The sequence below is a fragment of the Bos javanicus genome, chromosome 19, assembly GCF_032452875.1.
Source record: "Bos javanicus breed banteng chromosome 19, ARS-OSU_banteng_1.0, whole genome shotgun sequence".
In the NCBI taxonomy this organism is placed as follows: domain Eukaryota; kingdom Metazoa; phylum Chordata; class Mammalia; order Artiodactyla; family Bovidae; genus Bos; species Bos javanicus.
Window position 1 is genome coordinate 43,463,150 of NC_083886.1, and position 17,010 is coordinate 43,480,159.

At 49.6% G+C, this 17,010-nt stretch overlaps 1 protein-coding gene across 3 annotated transcripts in view; it reads right to left on the reverse strand.

Moving 5' to 3' along the window:
• Positions 1–17,010, reverse strand: part of ACLY (ATP citrate lyase) — a 44,462-nt gene that overhangs the window by 10,565 nt on the left and 16,887 nt on the right. Inside the window, exons 12-20 of one of the 3 annotated variants that reach the window (XM_061391792.1) lie at positions 16,646–16,800; positions 16,089–16,179; positions 15,052–15,081; positions 11,743–11,884; positions 11,294–11,462; positions 9,516–9,620; positions 8,451–8,647; positions 3,942–4,023; positions 3,373–3,483 (exon numbers count right to left, since the gene is read on the reverse strand). In XM_061391792.1, coding sequence (XP_061247776.1) covers positions 3,373–3,483; positions 3,942–4,023; positions 8,451–8,647; positions 9,516–9,620; positions 11,294–11,462; positions 11,743–11,884; positions 15,052–15,081; positions 16,089–16,179; positions 16,646–16,800 — 1,082 coding nt within the window. Of the gene's footprint in view, positions 1–3,372; positions 3,484–3,941; positions 4,024–8,450; positions 8,648–9,515; positions 9,621–11,293; positions 11,463–11,742; positions 11,885–15,051; positions 15,133–16,088; positions 16,180–16,645; positions 16,801–17,010 lie in introns of all 3 variants that reach the window. The other 2 variants (XM_061391791.1, XM_061391793.1) reach the window with 2 other exon arrangements.

The following is a 17,010-nucleotide window of genomic DNA, read 5'->3' on the forward strand; positions in this document are numbered from 1 at the left end:
GAAGTGTTAAAAGGTAAACCAGAACCGCTCTCTGGTTAGCAAGGCTTGGAGACACATGCTTCAAAGCAAGCTCCCAGGGCCTTCTGTACAGAACTTAATCTGCGTGGGTAGATGGGGTGCGAAGAAGAGACCGTGCATTCACATAAACTCAACGAACACTGAACTTAAAGAAGTTAAGCAAGTTTAACTCAGATTTCTCAGAGCTAAAGCTTTTAAAAGGGAGATAATGAAATCTGAGTATGTTTAGAATTTATAGAAGCTTCCTTTTCATTGGTTTTTGTTTTGTTTTGAGGACCATCGCTACAGGACTCTGATGGCTCAGCAGTTAAGAATCCACCTGCAATGCAGGAGACCTGGGTTCAATCCCTGGATCGGGAAGATCCCCTGGAGGAGGGCATGGCAACCCACTCCAGTATTCTTGCCTGGAGAATCCCATGGACAGAGGAGCTTGGTAGGCTACAGTCCATGGGGTCACATAGAGTCAGACATGACTAAGCGAATAAGCAGCAGCAGCAGCAGCTATAGGACCAGCGTTTTGGGACACTGCCATCTTACCACTGTCCTCTTATCTCTACTCCCAATTCTTCTTCTTCTTCTTTCTTAATATACCTGTTATGTTTTACTTTATTTTTGGCTGCCCTGGGTCTTGTGTTGCTTTGTGCAGGCTTTCTCTAGCTGTGACAAGTGGGAGCTACTCTCTAGTTGAGATGCACAGGCTTCTCATTGCCATGGCTTCTCTTCTGAGGAGCACGGGCTCTAGAGCACAGGCTCAGCAGCTGTGGCTTAGCTGCTCTGCAACATGAGGAATCTTTCCTGATTATGGATCGAACTCGTGTCCGCTGCACTGGCAGGCAGATTCCTATCCACTGTACCACCAGGGAAGTCCTATCTCCCGGTTCTCAGTCCATTTTCCCAAGGCACTGAACTGAGGATATTGTGTACCTATCTCACCTCCTCTATGGGGCAGAGAGCTCTGCAAGGTCATGAGACTTGTTCAAGGAATCAAAAAACACTTATTAGCTGGACCATCACAGTACTACTCTATGTTCGTGTATTCTTGAAACTACATAAAGTTTTTTTAAAAAAATGAATAAAAAGCAAAGATAAAACACTTTGAGGGCTTCCCAGGAGGCTCAGGGGTAAAGAATCCACCTGTCATTGCAGGAGACACGGGTTCCATCCCTGATCCAAGAAGATCCCACATGCCCTGGAGCAACTATGCCACAACTATTGAGCCTATGTTCTAGAGCCCAGCTGCTGAGCCCACGCGCTGCAGCTACTCAAGCCCTCACACCCTAGAGGCTGTGCTCCTCAACAAGAGAAGTCACCGCAATGAGAAGCCCACACGCTGCCACTAGAGAAAAAGCCCATTCAGTAATGAAGACCCAGGACAGCCAAAAATCATTTTTAACCCCCTCCCCCTAAAAAAGCAAAATACTTCAAGGACCTGCCCTGCCCAGAGGGTGATGATGAGCACCTGGCCCGAAACAAATGAGCAGGGTCCTCACCCTCTTGGAGGGGTCCTCAGCATGCTGGGGGCTGCCGTAAAGCAGAACTGGTTAAGAGAAAGCCTGGAGGGGTGGGAGGAACTGTTTTCAGCTGTTGTAGTGGAATGGAGAGCAGCCATGAAGAAACAGACTAAGGAACGGCTTCATGGAACAGGTGTGTTGAAGACTGGAAACCAGTATTTGCTAAGACCTGTATGTGCCACACCTTTACAATTACCCTCTTATCTAAGCCACGCAGCAATCCCGAATCATCTCCCGACCTGCTCTTTTTCATGGCTGCATCAGGCAGCATGTGGGATCTTAGTTCCCCAACCAGGTATCGAACCTATTGCCCCCTGCGGTGGAAGTATGGAGTCTTAGCCACTGGGCCGGCAAGGAAGTCCCTCAGAATCATCTCCTTTCTACAGCTCAGGAAAATGAATTACAGAAAGGCGAAACAACTTGCCCCAGTCATACAGATCCACCAGGAGCTAACTCTAAGGCCTGTGGAAGTGGAGCTCCGCCCTGGAGGACAGGCAGGATCCATGACCCGCTCCCTTCCCTTTCATTTATTTGGAAAAAAGATACACACACATACAGTTCACAGTTACACAAAGTGGATCCTATGGTAAGCGTCTGCCACATCTTGCCCCTTCTTAGATCCCACATGAACCCTTTCTACACTGACATCTCAAGATCCACCTTGTTCTTCTCCGGCTCAGTTTTCTATTACATGGTCATGCCATGAGGACACAACACAGTCCCCTCCCAACCAGTGTTCAGGGTGTTTCCATGTCTTGCCATCACCACATAGCAGCAAGTATCCTCCAAGTACACATACTTCTAAACATTTCTGCACACATATCCACCAAGTAAATTAGCAGAAATTGAGCTGGTAGTTTACAGGAGAGGTACATTTTACAACCGGACAAATAGTGCTATTTGGAGGTGACAGGAATCTGAAGGAGAAAGGTAATCAACCTAAGGGGAAAGGGTAGTGTGACAGGCTTACTGGAAGGAAGAACTGAGGGTGGCCGCACCTCGCAGCATGTGGGATCTTAGTTCCCCATCTAAGGACGGAACCTGTGTCTCCTGCAGTGGTAGCGTGGATTCTGAGCCACTGGACCACCAGGGAAGTCCAAGGGCTGAGGGTTTAAGTGTAGGAATTATCACTGCTGCAGGAAGCCTTAATGGCCAAATTTTATTTTATATACACACAGCAGAGGTCAAGGTCTGACACTCAGCTACTGACAAACTGATGGGTGACAAGCGGTTGTTTCCTTGGTTTCTTCGTTAGCGGGTGGGCCTTCTTTAAGACCGAGGATTCTCTAAGCTGGACTCCAGGGGCTGAGGTCTGGCCAGTCCCACCCAGCAGGAGTGGGAGAGCTCAGAGGGTCTCTATCTAACATGCACTACAGGCTGGACTTCTCCTCCCCGGCACTTTCGTATGTATCAGGTCATCTTAACACCCCCAGAGGCTTTCCTCTACAACCCCTGCCCACACAGGACTTCCCACCAGCCCCTCGCCAGCTCTGAGCCTAGGTTATGTCCTCTCCCTCCCCCGCCCCCATCTCGCTCAGCGAAACTCCTCATCCCTTAAGGAGCAGTTCATCTTTAGACGCCATCTCAACTCATCCAGGCAGTATGTTACTCGTACTCTGAAGAGGGACTCAAACCCTTGCTCTGGCCTCAATCTGGAGATGAATTTGTCTCTTGCAATTGGACTTTAGCTTCTAGAGAGGAGGGGGCCAGCTGGCCCTTGTGGTAACCAAGCAGGTAAGAATGCTTATTGACGGAACCAGCCACTTGCTAAGAGGCCCATGTGGTTTCCCAGGGATGCCCTCCCCCGGACCCCCCGCCCAGCAGGGGCCAGTCCCGGCCCTACCTCGGAGGAGAACATGGCCGCACAGGTCCCGATGCACCAGCAGACCACGGGCTTGGTGATGCGGCCCTCCGTGACGCCCCGGCAGATCTTATACTCCTCTGTGCCCCCTATCTGCCAGGCGACAAGAAAAAGCCCCTGAGTCAGTGGAACCCATTCTGAGCTGCTCCCAGAGCAGCAGTGCAGCAGGAAAACCTGTCCTGAATCAGGCAGGAGCCCGGAGTTCCAACTCGAAGATGAGGGAACAGGGGCTTTGGTCAAATAACAGCCTGGAAGATGGAGATGAGAGATGCAACAAAGTATTTTCAAACGATGATGGGTATCCTCGGAGAGTTCCTAGAATTCCCCCTTCCTGATCTAAGGGTACGAGATAATTTAGGGCCAGATCTGATCAGGGGCACATGTCAGAGAGGTTCTTTGACTCCAGCTATCCACTCCACCCACCAGGGACAGACTGGGGCCAGCCAGGGACTGGCACTTTCAGTTATACATAAACAAAATGCATGACTTTCTTAAAACCCCAAATCCCATGACTTTTATAAAGAAAAAAAATAAAAACAAAACAAACTTACCTCTCCAAGAACCACAATCATTTTGACTCCTGCAGTGTCCTGATAACGTAACACGTGATCCATAAACGTTGAGCCGGGGTACCTGGTGAGAGCAGGAGGTGCAGTGAGGTGAGGTGTGAGTACAGGTGTGGGAAACACACATGTACTGAGAACACTGTGGAGTTTTTTGTGGGTGTGGATGCTCAGTGAGGGTCTGGAGATGCCTCAGGAATAATGGGGGGGGGGGGAGGTACTAAATGGAACACAAGGGAAGGGAAGGAAGAGGAATTAATAAGCGCAGAGAAGTTCCCACGGCAGTAAGAGACACCTGGAGGGTGCACATGGCGGGTGATTTTAAAATATGTCCACAGGGACTTCCCTGGCAGTCTAGTGGTTAAGATTCTGTGCTTCCACTTCAGGGAACACAGATTTGATCCCTGGTTGAGGAACTAAGATGGGCTTGATAAAGGACAGAAATGGTATGGACCTAACAGAAGCAGAAGATATTAAGAAGAGGTGGCAAGAATACACAGAAGAACTGTACAAAAAAGATCTTCACAACCAAGATAATCACGATGGTGTGATCACTCACCTAGAGCCAGACATCCTGGAATGTGAAATCAAGTGGGCCTTAGGAAGCATCACTACAAACAAAGCTAGTGGAGGTCATGGAATTCCAGTTGAGCTATTCCAAATCCTGAAAGATGAGGCTGTGAAAGTGCTGCACTCAATATGTCAGCAAATTTGGAAAACTCAGCAGTGGCCACAGGACTGGAAAAGGTCAGTTTTCATTCCAATCCCAAAGAAAGACAATGCCAAAGAATGCTCAAACTACTGCACAATTGCACTCATCTCACACGCTAGTAAAGTAATGCTCAAAACTCTCCAAGCCAGGCTTCAGCAATACGTGAACCGTGAACTTCCAGATGTTCAAGCTGGTTTCAGAAAAGGCAGAGGAACCAGATATCAAATTGCCAACATCTGCTGGATCATCGAAAAAGCAAGAGAGTTCCAGAAAAACATCTATTTCTGCTTTATTGACTATGCCAAAGCCTTTGACTGTGTGGATCACAATAAACTATGGAAAATTCTTCAAGAGATGGGAATACGAGACCACCTGACCTGCCTCTTGAGAAACCTATATGCAGGTCAGGAAGCAACAGTTAGAACTGGACATGGAACAACAGACTGGTTCCAAATAGGAAACGGAGTACGACAAGGCTGTATATTGTCGCCCTGCTTATTTAACTTATATGCAGAGTACATCATGAGAAACGCTGGGCTGGAAGCAGCACAAGCTGGAATCAAGATTGCTGAGAGAAATATCAATAACCTCAGATATGCAGATGACACCACCCTTATGGCAGAAAGTGAAGAACTAAAAAGCCTCTTGATGAAAGTGAAAGAAGAGAGTGGAAAAGTTGGCTTGAAGCTCAACATTCAGAAAATGCATCTGGTCCCATCACTTTATGGGAAATAGACGGGGAAACAGTGGAAACAGTGTCAGACTTTATTTTGGGGGGCTCCAAAATCACTGCAGATGGTGATTGCAGCCATGAAATTAAAAGACTGAAACTTCAGTACTTTGGCCACCTCATGCGAAGAGTTGACTCACTGGAAAAGACTCTGATGCTGGGAGGGATGGGGGGCAGGAGGAGAAGGGGACGACAGAGGATGAGATGGCTGGATGGCATCACCGACTCGATGGACATGAGTTTGAGTGAACTCGATGGACATGAGGAGTTGGTGATGGACAGGGAGGCCTGGTGTGCTGCAATTCATGGGGTTGCAAAGATTTGGATACGACTGAGCGACTGAACTGAACTGAACTGAACTGAGGAACTAAGATTCCACATGCTGCTTAGCATGACCAAAATAAACAAATAAATAAAATATGTCTATAAGTTCCTTTAAAAAGGTGGAAATTCATGTTTCTCTTCCTGAATTTGGGTCATCCAACACTCTCCCCTGACTAGCTCATTTTGGGGGAAGGCAGCCAAGAGTAGTGGCTGGGGGAAGGACTCTCAGCCATCAGGGCAGAAGCCCACCTGCCAGCCTCCTGCAGCCTGCCCATATCTGACCACCTCTCAACAGAGACCTCCCCTGCACCTGCCAGAACCTCCCAACCAAGCCCTGGCTCCTAAAGCACAGGAACCATGAGGATACACGTTTATCACTGCAGTCACTTTGTTTTGGGGTAATTTTTAAGAAACACAGCAATAGATAATGAATACTGTGTGCCAAGCTGCATCCCAGGCCATTGCTAGAAGGTCTATGTATAGGCCGAAATATTTTAATTTTCTACTGTCACCTGAGTTTGCAGAAGGACTTAAGGCCAAGTAGGCTTCAGATCTCCAAGGTCCTTTTGATATACTCAGGAGCATTAAATCCCAAGAGGACAATATAACTGGCAGCACCGCCCAGACTTGTCTGACTTGGAGCCTTCTGTCAGGGAGCACCAGGGAACTAGGGGTCCTAAGACCACCTCCCCAGAGACCTCAGCAAAAGTCCCTTCTCACTCGGGTCCTCCATTCGGAATGATCTGGGAGAGCCAGGAGGGTTGACGAGGTGACTCAGTCTTAACAGCTTTTGGTTTCTAGGCCAAACAACAGCAGCAGTAATAACAGTAAACAGTAATAGCAAACATTTATCATGGTAACAAGTACCAGGCATTGCTCTAAGACGTTACTCAATTGATGACCTACTGATCATTGTTCCTACTGACAAAAAATATTAAGAACATGATTTGTGACGTAGTAAGAAATAAATATATATATATATATATGTGTGTGTGTGTGTCTCTTGCTTCCAGTTCCTGGCACAGAGCTCTGAAAACCCTCACTATCTGAGTGACAAGGGTACTAAGAGCATCTTTTGTTTTCATATTTGGTCTTTGGCACTGGTTCCTGACCCAGCACGCATAAGACCTTTGTCATTTTCTGAGTCACGGGGGTGGACAGCAGTGTTTTGTCTTCATGAGGCAACTCTCGGCAGGCTGGTACAATGTGCTCAAAGGAGAAGGCACAGAGGCTCCACACACTCTCCCTGCCATGACCCATTGCCCTCTTCCACCTCGTTGCTCATTAGTTACATACTTTTGTAATAACCTGGGAAGCCTGTGAGTAAATTTTTCCTGAGTTCAGCAAGCCTTTCTAGCAAATTATTAAACCTGAGGAGGGAGTCACAGGACCACCCTTCCCCCTCCCCACTGACTTATAGCCGGTGTTCAGAAGTACCAGAGGCTGGGGTTTGCAGAGTCCTAGGGGACCAAGCCCCAAACCTATGGGATCTGATGCTATGATGCTATTTCCAGATAGACAATGTCAGAATTTAACTGAACTGTAAGACTCTGAGTGGGGGTATCTGCAGAGAATCAGAAAACTGCTCAGCGCTAGAAAATTACCCTCATATTTGTGGCCAGAAGTATTAATGAATAAAAGAATAGTTTTCTCTTTCCCTTTTTTTTTAATTTGGCTGCCCTGCATAGCTTGTGGGATTTTAGTTCCCAGACCAGGGATTGAACTGGGCCCTTGGCAGTGACAGCTTGGAATCCTAACCACTGGACCGCCAGGGAAGTCCCCTCCCTTTCACTCTTATTAACTACAATTAACACCGAGTATTTACTAAGCATCAAGCCCTGTACTAGTCTCATTTAATCCTCCAAACCCTGGAGAAGGAAATGGCAACCCACTTCAGTATTCTTGCCTGGAGAATCCCCATGGACAGAGGAGCCTGGCAGGCTACAGTCCATGGGGTCACAAGAGTCGGACACGACTTAGAGACTAAACCACCACCACCACCAATCCTCCAAAAAACCCCCGTGGGGGATATTACTCTACTCATTTGCTCTATAAGGTTGATGGAGGTCTAGGGAGGGTTGGTAACCTCCCCAGGATTGCAGCAGCCACCCCCTCCCCGAACCCTGCTACCCCAAACACAGAAACTAGGATTTGAACCCCTTGGGCCCGATTTCAGAATAGGCCCTGCTAAGCACTGCCCTCTGCTGCCTTCCTCTGGCTACAAATCAGACAACAGAATTACACCCAAAGCCCAAAAGCCTTTTGAAACACCTTTTTAGGGTGTTTGGGATGGTCACGTACACACATCTATGTCTAAAATGGATAACCAACAAGTACCTACTGTATAGCACATGAACTCTGCTCAGTGTTATATGGCAGCCTGGATGGGAGAGGAGTCTGGGGGAGAATGGATACATGAATACGTATGCCTGAGTTCCTTCGATGTTCACCTGAAACTATCACAACACTGTTAACTGGCTATGAAAGTGGAAGTGTTAGTTGCTCAGTCATGTCCAACTCTTTGTGACCCCATGGACTGTAGCCTGCTAGGTTCTTCCGTCTATGGAATTCTCCAGGTGAGAATACTGAAGTGGATATCCATTCTCTTTTCCAGGTGAGCTTCCCAAATCAGAGATCGAACCTGGGTCTCTGGCATTGCAGGCAGATTCTTTACCATTTGAGCCACCATTGGCTATATCCCAACACAAAATAAAAAGTTAAAAAAGATCACCTGTCCCCACCAATGGCCACGCCCTCGTAGACGCCATCTGTGGTTCGAGAGATGATATTGTTGAGCTCGTTGGACATGCCGCCCGAACGCGAGACATAGGCCACACTGCCTGGGCGGTACAGCTTAGAGGCCAGGATGTTGTCCAGCATCCCGCCGGTGTTCCCGATCTTAAAGCACCCGGGCTTGATGCCACCAACCTGCCGGGGTGGAAACTTCGGTCAGGGAGGAGGACAGGCTGAGTGACCACAGAGCTCTGCTGAGTCACAGAGCCCAGAACCCCCGCCCAGCCCACCCTGGCCAGCACCTGCACGTGTGGTTTCCTGCTGAGGAAGATTCTTCTCCCCGTCAAGAGACATGGCACAGAAAAAAGGAGCCATGTGGTGGCTTATAACTGCAGATATAGATGTGCACACTCAGGGTTAAGTAACCTCTTTTGCTCCAAAAGGACAATGTCATCCAGTAAAGGTGTCTGATGCAAGCAGGTACTCTGCTCAAGATCACCCTCCACCTCCAAGACGAAAGGTCCCTGGCTTAGCTCAAAAATCTTAGCTTCAACCAAATTTTTAGTGTAACAGCTAAGTAAAAACAAACAGCAACAAAAAACATTCACAGGGCCATTTTTTGTTACACGAAGAAGCTTTGTGTCAAGAATAAGGCCCCTAGGTAGATTTCTCTTTGGTTCACAGTTGCAGGAATGAATAATCAAAGACCATGCTAGGGTTGTATGAGGATGGACAAACAAAAAAACAAAAAAAGCTTGTTATTCCCTTGAAACTATAAAGGGGATATTATCTGGGGAGACAGCCCTTTAAAAAATTAACTGGAAATGGACAGGGAATTCCCTGGTTGTTAGGACACAGGGCTTCCACTGCTGGGGCCGGGGAGCGATCGCTTGTTGGGGAAGTAGGCTCTCGCAGGCTGCAGGAGCAGTCAGAACAAGCAAGCAAAAACTGGCAATGGACAGACTGACTTTCAGCAGGTACTCTCAATCTTTTCAAACTAGACAGGAGACAGAAGAGTCAACGATGAGCTTTCTGAGAGCCTGGAAGCAGAAGGGACACTCACGGTGGCAGGTCCAATGATGGTCACTCCCTTCTGGTCTGCCTTCTTGATCAGCTTCCTCGTGAGCGCCTCAGGGATGCCTTCGGCTATGATGGCGATGGTCCGGATCTAGAGCACAGGGGACAGTTATCGTTTCACCACATGAGACAACGAGGCGGCAACCTTTCCTGAACCCACCTCCCAGACCTCTCCCAGGAGTAAACATGACAATATGCACCTCCTTCTTCCCACCAGCCTCTGGTCACCCTCCCGCAAAAGAGAGACGCCTGAAACTGCTCTCCATTGGTCACCATCACAGTGAGTCCATAACCAAGCAGAAGCAAAGGTTCCAGAAACCTTGCTGTAGTCAAAGCTGTTATATCCTCGCCCATCCAAAAACTGACATGACTCAGCCCCATCTGTCCAGGTGCCTGATTATAAACCAGCCATAGGAATAAGCCACATGATAGAAACAAGCTGTTTCCACACCTGGACCAGAGAGTAGGCTAAGGGAAAAGCCAGAGCAGGTGGAATGGAGTGAGAAAGATCCCACACAAACCTTTTCTATAAAGGGTAAGACAGTGTTTGAGGGTTTGTTGGTCATACAGTCTCTGGGGGTAACTAGTACATTTTGCCTTCGAAGCATAAAAGCTGCCATGGACAATGTGTAAATGAATGAACTTGTCTGTATTTCAATAAAACTTTATTTATAACAACAGGCAGGGGGCTGGGTTTGGCCCTTGGGCTGTAGTTCACTAATCTGTACTCCAGACTAGAAAAGCTGCTCATTTTTAACAGGAATGTTTTGTGGGTTTTTTTCGCTTCACCTAGATGTCAAAACAAGTTTATGTTTTCTAGTCATAAACTGAAATAAGTCAGTTCTGTATCAGACAATAATTTTGAACAGAAAAATGACTATCTTAATCTGTAAGAGCTCTTACAAATCAATAACAAAAAAGATAAACACCTCAATAGAGAAAAAAGAAGGGAGGCCACATCACATAATGCAAATGGCCAACACATATTTTCAAAAGCTCATTTTAGTTAATAATCAAAAATATGCAAGTTAAATAGCATGCCTATCATTCTGTCATGTATATATGTTCTTTAAATCCAAGCATTCAGTGTTGGCCAGGGAGGCCTGGCATGCTATAGTCCACGGAGTCACAAAGAGTCGGACACGACTTAGCAACTGAACAACATCAACAGTGTTGGCAAGCAGGATGGATCAAAGGCTTTCAAAGCTGCACATTCTGGTGCAGCAGTGTGACTTCTAGACATTTACGTGGGGAAGCAATGAAGGATATATGCTCATCACAAGACTTGAAAAAGCAAAAATGGTAAATATTGATGTGGAAAGCATCACTGACAGAGATGGATTATAAAACAGATATGTTATTCCATGTGTTCAAATCCAGAAAAAGGTATGGATAAGGATGTACACAGAGTCAGCAACCGTGTTTCTGGGAAATTAATCTTGAAATATTTTTCCTCTTCTTACTTCTCGGCATTTTTTTCGACAACAAATGTGTAACAATCTTACAATAAAAATAATGCTTTTGATCCTGTTTTCAAAACCAGTCTCAGCACAGAGAGCAACTGGTAGGTACGGATGATCCTGGACTCTGCCAGCCCAGGTGAGCAGCCCGCCTACCCTCAGTGACCACGTTGCCTCCTGAAGATCAAGTCTCCCACCACTTTCACCCAAATCACTGGCCAGTCCCGAGTCCCAAGGCCTTTGTCCCCAGTGGACACCATTCAGGACTCGCCCGGCCTCCCACCCCCAGGGCGCAGTGAGCTACCTGAGCGTAATTCATGGTCTCCATGGTGCTGTCGTAGGCTGAGCGCAGGGAGGCAAAGTTGATTAGCACGTCTACCTCTGGGTGCTTCTTCATGGCATCAGCCATGTTCTTGAAGACGGGGATCAGGATCTCCTTGTGGCCCCAGTAAAACTTCTGTTTGTGGTCCCCACTGTGAGAAAGGCAGAGGAGGGCTGAGGACATGGTCAACCTGCAGGGGCTCAGGAGGGCCTTCACCCAGAGGATAAAAAGGCAGGGTCACCGTCTTCAAAGAGTTTAGTTTATGGGAAAGAGATCCCCCAGAAACATCAACCGCCCCCATCTGAGATGGGCAGACACCTCCCCAGCAAGGGGGGATAAGCCAAGGCCCCCCAGCTGTGTTGCTGTCAGAGGAAATGCGATGAGGACCTCCACTTGGTGGCTGCATCCAGCCTCCCCGCGGAGTGACTCACGTGAACGGGTAGACCATGGCAGCCACCGAGGGCTCGTCGCGGGAGCAGACGTAGTCGAAGTCCAGCATGCCCTGCACAGCCCGGGTCTGCATGCCCCACACGATGGCCTTGGTGTGGCGGCTGAAGAGGGTGGCGCTCTTTCCTGGTGGGCAGAGACACTGCGAGTGCACCCAGTACACACACCCCTAGGGGCTACCTGCCAGACCCCTCCTCGCCCCAGGTCCAGGGAGAGTGACTCATCAGAACTGCAAAGGAAGGCAAGAGGATGGAACTCGGACAAACTGGGGGACGATGCACCTGGATTTGTTCTGCAAAGAGGTAGCAGAGAGTGAGAAAAGAGCAGAGAGGTCCTGCGTGGCTGGCAAAGAGCTCAACAGTGAATAGACAGCAGAATTCCTACAGGAAAGGTGTATGTATGCAAATGAGGGCTTGATCAATTTTTTTTTTTTTTTGGCTGCGCTAGGTCTTCATTGCTGAGTGCAGGCTTTCCCTAGTTGTGAGAGCTACTCTTGGTTGTGGTGCATGGGCTTCTCATTGTGATAGTTTCCCTTGTCATGGCGCACAGGCTCTAGGGCACAGGTTCAGCAGTTGCCACGCGTGGGCTTAGTTGCCTCGTGGCATGTAGAATCTTAGTTCTTGGCCCAGGGATCCCCTGCACTGGCAGGCAGATTCTTAACCACTGGACCATCAGGGAAGTCCTGATCAATTAAAGTCATCTGAAAAAAAAAAGTTAAGTTCTCCCAATCAGAGTGACTGAAAGACATGTTTTTTTCTAACTTTGGTGTGGGGGCAAGGGAGGTGGGGGTGGCAGGAGGCGCGGCCATGCTGCTCAGCATGAAGGATCTTAGTTCCTTGTCCAGGTATTGAATCTGTGCTCCCTGCAGTGGAAGCATGGAGTCTTAACCACAGAACCACCAGAGAAGTCCTGCAGACTTTTTATTTTTTAATTGAAGCATAGCTGATTTACAATGTTGTATTAATTTCTGCTGTATAGCAAAGTGACACAAATATATATATATACACACACACACACACACACACAAGTACATATATATCTCACAGGACACTGAATATAGTTCCCTGTGCTATACGCCAGGACCTTGTTGTTCACTATAAGACTTCAAACAGATCCCCAACAATCCTTACCACCTGTGACCTTGGACATAAGACAGCTCATGTCAGTATTTAAACCTCTTGATTCTAGGTCAGTGTAGGTGCAAGAAAGAGGTTTGTTGTAGGCTTATCTCATCGACCTTCCACCTGACCTTCTCCCCACAGCCTCCTCCCAGGTGGCTCTTTCCTGCTCCTGGAGGGGTCACCAGAGGGTAGGAAAGGGCAGAGGGGATTGGGAGCTGGCAGTCACCTAGAGCAGTCAACTGACCCTCCGACTCTCAGCTGGAGGAAAGTAGCCCTCAGGGGAGGTTCTCAGCTGTCCCTCCAGAAACATAATGCAGAAAGCTCAGGGGCATTTAGTATTAATTAACCTGCGGTACTATCACTGGCTTGGCTAACCAAGTTCAAGGTCTGATTATTTTAAGATGAAGCTTCCCTAGTGGTTCAGTGGTTAAGAATCCGCCTTGCAATGCAGGGAACACAGGTTTGATCCCTGGTCAGAGAACTAAGATCCCACATGCAGAGGAGCAATAAGCCCGAACGCCACACCAGAGCCCACGCACCACAACAAAAGATATCGCCTGTCACAAGGAAGATCCCAGGTGCCACAACTGGGACCTGATACAGCTGAATAATTTTTTCTTTTTTAATGAAATTTAGAGATCGCTTTCCCCAGGCATGGAGGATTCACATCCCCATGCAGGCTATCCTCTTCCATCACAGCCGTAAGCTTCTCATGACAGAAGGCTCCTAATGGTGCCAACACCCAGGATTTACGGTGCCCTGGATCCATCTGGGTTCAGTGAGACATGAGATCACAGAACAAGTGAGGCCACTTTGTCCAGTTCCCTCACTTTCCAATTCCTGCAAACTGAAGCCCAGAGATGCCAAATGACGGAAACTGTAGGTCATCTAGCATCAAAGTCAGGGTTATACAAACACGACTTTGAGATGCAGCTCAACTGTGCAAGTGAGGAGGGACATAAGCCAGCACTGCCCCACCCAGCTCCCCATTCCCGGGGATCCCAGGACAAGGTCTGGAATCTGTACCAACCCACACGCACTCCTAGCTTGAAAAGGGCAGAACTGGAGTGCTCAGCACACAGAGAAGACAAGCTGAAGGTGGCGACCCTCAGCCTGCTAGAAGCACAGAGGCCCCAGAGAGAACCTGTGCTTTGGGGCTAAGCCCCCACGAGGCTCCTCCACTGGCTCTGCTGTCCTGGGCCAATCTGCCCCCACTTCCTGCCCTCCTTTCCCACATAGCTCAGGACTGACAGCAAGACCAAAGCCATTTCTCCCTCCACCCCCACCCCCATCCCGGCCAAGAGCCCTCATTGAGAGTCTGTTCAGGGCTCAGCCTCAGGTCTGGTTTTCTATGTAAACAACGAATGTTGCCAGAGGCTGGGAGGAAGGGCTACTTGACCTCGCCTAGTTGCCCCTTTCCTCCTCTTAGCAAGGAGTCACAGGTCATCCTTAAGAGACTACCATGCCCCGGATTTTCCACAGCTGTGAGTATCAAAAAGTTAAATGGAAGACCTGACACTTCGAACTGATGCATCTATCCACCTCAGTGAACCTAGTCACGTGTGCACGCGAGCGTGAGCACACACAGATCCTATCCCTGCTAAACAGTGACCTTACACATACACAAAGCCCAGTCCAGATTAACTGTGCACCCTTCCGGGTCTCTCTCTCTCCTCCATCCTGTCTTCCTCCCAAATCCCAGAGAAATCTGAACCTGTCCCAGGTGCTGGGAGCTCTGGGATGCAGTCGGCAGTGGTGAGACTGAGGTGGGAAAAGAAAATGAAGCCGTCACGGGATGCAGAGAATCAGGTGGTCAGCGGCTCCCCTCCTGGCCCGCTGGCTCCGCCAAGCCCCCTTCAGTTTCCATGGCTTCCTCCTGGGCTCCACTCCCCTCTCTGAGGCCGTGGGCCTGGCTCCTGCCCCTCCTGCACTGTCCACTTCCCACCACGTATGAGCTGGTGACAACCCCCATGGCAAGGAAAGCAGGGGCGTGAAATAAAGCAGGGGTGGGAAGGGAGGGGGCAAAGACCAGGACTTGGGGCAGGCTACACCGAGGCAGGAACAGAGAAGATACCAGACAACACTGCAACCCACCAGGGACGGGGAGACAGAAGCACAGAGTAAAGACTGTAACCCACTAGAAAGCCACACGCGGAGCTGGGGGCATCCTACCTTGCAGGGGTCTTGGACTTGGGACTGAATCTGTCAAAGAAAATGACCAAGGCGACTGAGTGACCCGTTGATGGCTGGAGGCTTTGGAGGGAGAGGGTGGGAACAGGAAGGGGTTGGTGGACGAGCCTCGCCAGGCTGCCACCCTCACCATCTCTAGTCTGTTCACAACAGACAGGGGCCCGGCCAACAGGAGGGCCCCGATCAGCAGAGTGGAGCCAAGAAGGGGCGGAGGTCCAGGGCGTAGAGAGAGGAGCGAAAGCACCGAGGCTCAGAGGGTGCATTGGACACCAAAGGCCCAGGGTCTCTGGATGGACAGCTGGCCCAGGCCCGCCCTCCTAATCCTGTTTTGTCCCCGGGAAGCAGGGGACATCAATGAGATGATGTGGCTGAGAAGATGGACCTGACACTGTGCTGGGGACAAAGCAGCCGTTTTGAGGACTTCCAATTCTGAGAGCCCGGAGCCAGCGCCACTACTCCACAAAACGCCTCAAGCACACTCTGTCCACCCCAGGAGGAGACCCGGGGTAACTGACATGGGCTACCTAGTCCTGGTGGCAAGGGCTGGCTGGCAGAGATCAGGTCTCTGATGAATCAGAGGAGGGAGAGACGAGTGGGCAAACCAGATGGGAGGGCAGACAACGTGTGGCCTTGCGGTACGCTCCCAGGAAGGTGAGACCCAGGATGGTGGGGGCGGGCACAAGAGTCTTCTGCCATCCTGAGCTTTGGGCTCGTGCTGTCTGCTCAGGGGGAGGGCCTGAGGGACCTTCCCCCAACCTGGTACTCCTGTAACTCCGTCTCCTCCGCAGCCCACCAGCCCAGATCACACACCCCGTGGGAGGGGGCAGAGAAGACAACTGAGGAGTGGAGTGACCCCACTTGCAGAGAAGGCTCTGGCCACCACATCTCCGTGTCCCATTCCCATCCCACATCCCACGTGCCACGCCCACAGCGAAGCCCAAACTGCTTCCGTCCACCTCTGCTGGCCCAGCGGGGTCTCAGAAAGGATCAGAGGGTTCTAAAACCACATTGGGAGTTACCTTGGAGCATGGCAGGCTTGGCTTTCTTGGCAGGGGCCACCTCATCAGTTCTGGACTCAGAAAAAGATGCCGTCCTGCTGGGGGCTGGAGTCTGGGGGGACAAGGGGGAGAAAGTAAGGGTCACAGAGAATAGCTGGGAAAAAAGCCAATGGTCCTTAAGGCCCCAGAGAACTCAGGTAATAAGAACTACACACAGCTCTGTTCTCCACAAGATGCTTTCAAAAGTACTATGCTAATAACCCTCTGAGATAGGAATCAGTAATGTCCCCAAGCTATAGACAAGCAAACTGAGGTTCTTGGTGATAACTGCCGGGGTCCCTCCCTCCGCAGGATTTGAACTCGGGTCTAATTTAAAAATCCCCTATCTTTCCACACCACCACCTTGACTAGGGCAGGAAAAAAACCAGCAGAGATACAGAAACTAACCACATACAGCCTTCCCCCTGTACCTCCCCAAGGTCCCCAAAAGGTGGGGACTGGGCCCCGGATGGGATGGGGTATGAGGGGCGACAAAGATGACTCTGCGGGCTTTGCAGCAGAAGAAGACTGGAACCTACTGAAGTACTCCCGCTGGCGTTGAGGAGGAAGTTTGCGGTGTGGGCCGCTGTGGGCGGCTGATTGGGGATGGGCCGATGGCCCAGGGCCATGCCCACGATGGCCGTCATGTGAGTCTCGGTGCCGAAGACATGGATGGGGATCCCAGTGGTCTTCCCTGTGAGGAAGGAAAAGCACTCATCACTTGAGTCTCCTAAGAAGTGCGTGGCCGCAGGACTCTGCCAAGGACCCTTCTGAGCCCTGGCCGTGTCTGGCACTTTCTGTGCAAGCCCGATTATCCCAGGACAAGTTGGTGGTCATTTTCTTCACCACTAAACAAATCTCTGTAAAGACTACCTGCCAGCAAGAGCATGAAATGGCTTTATGG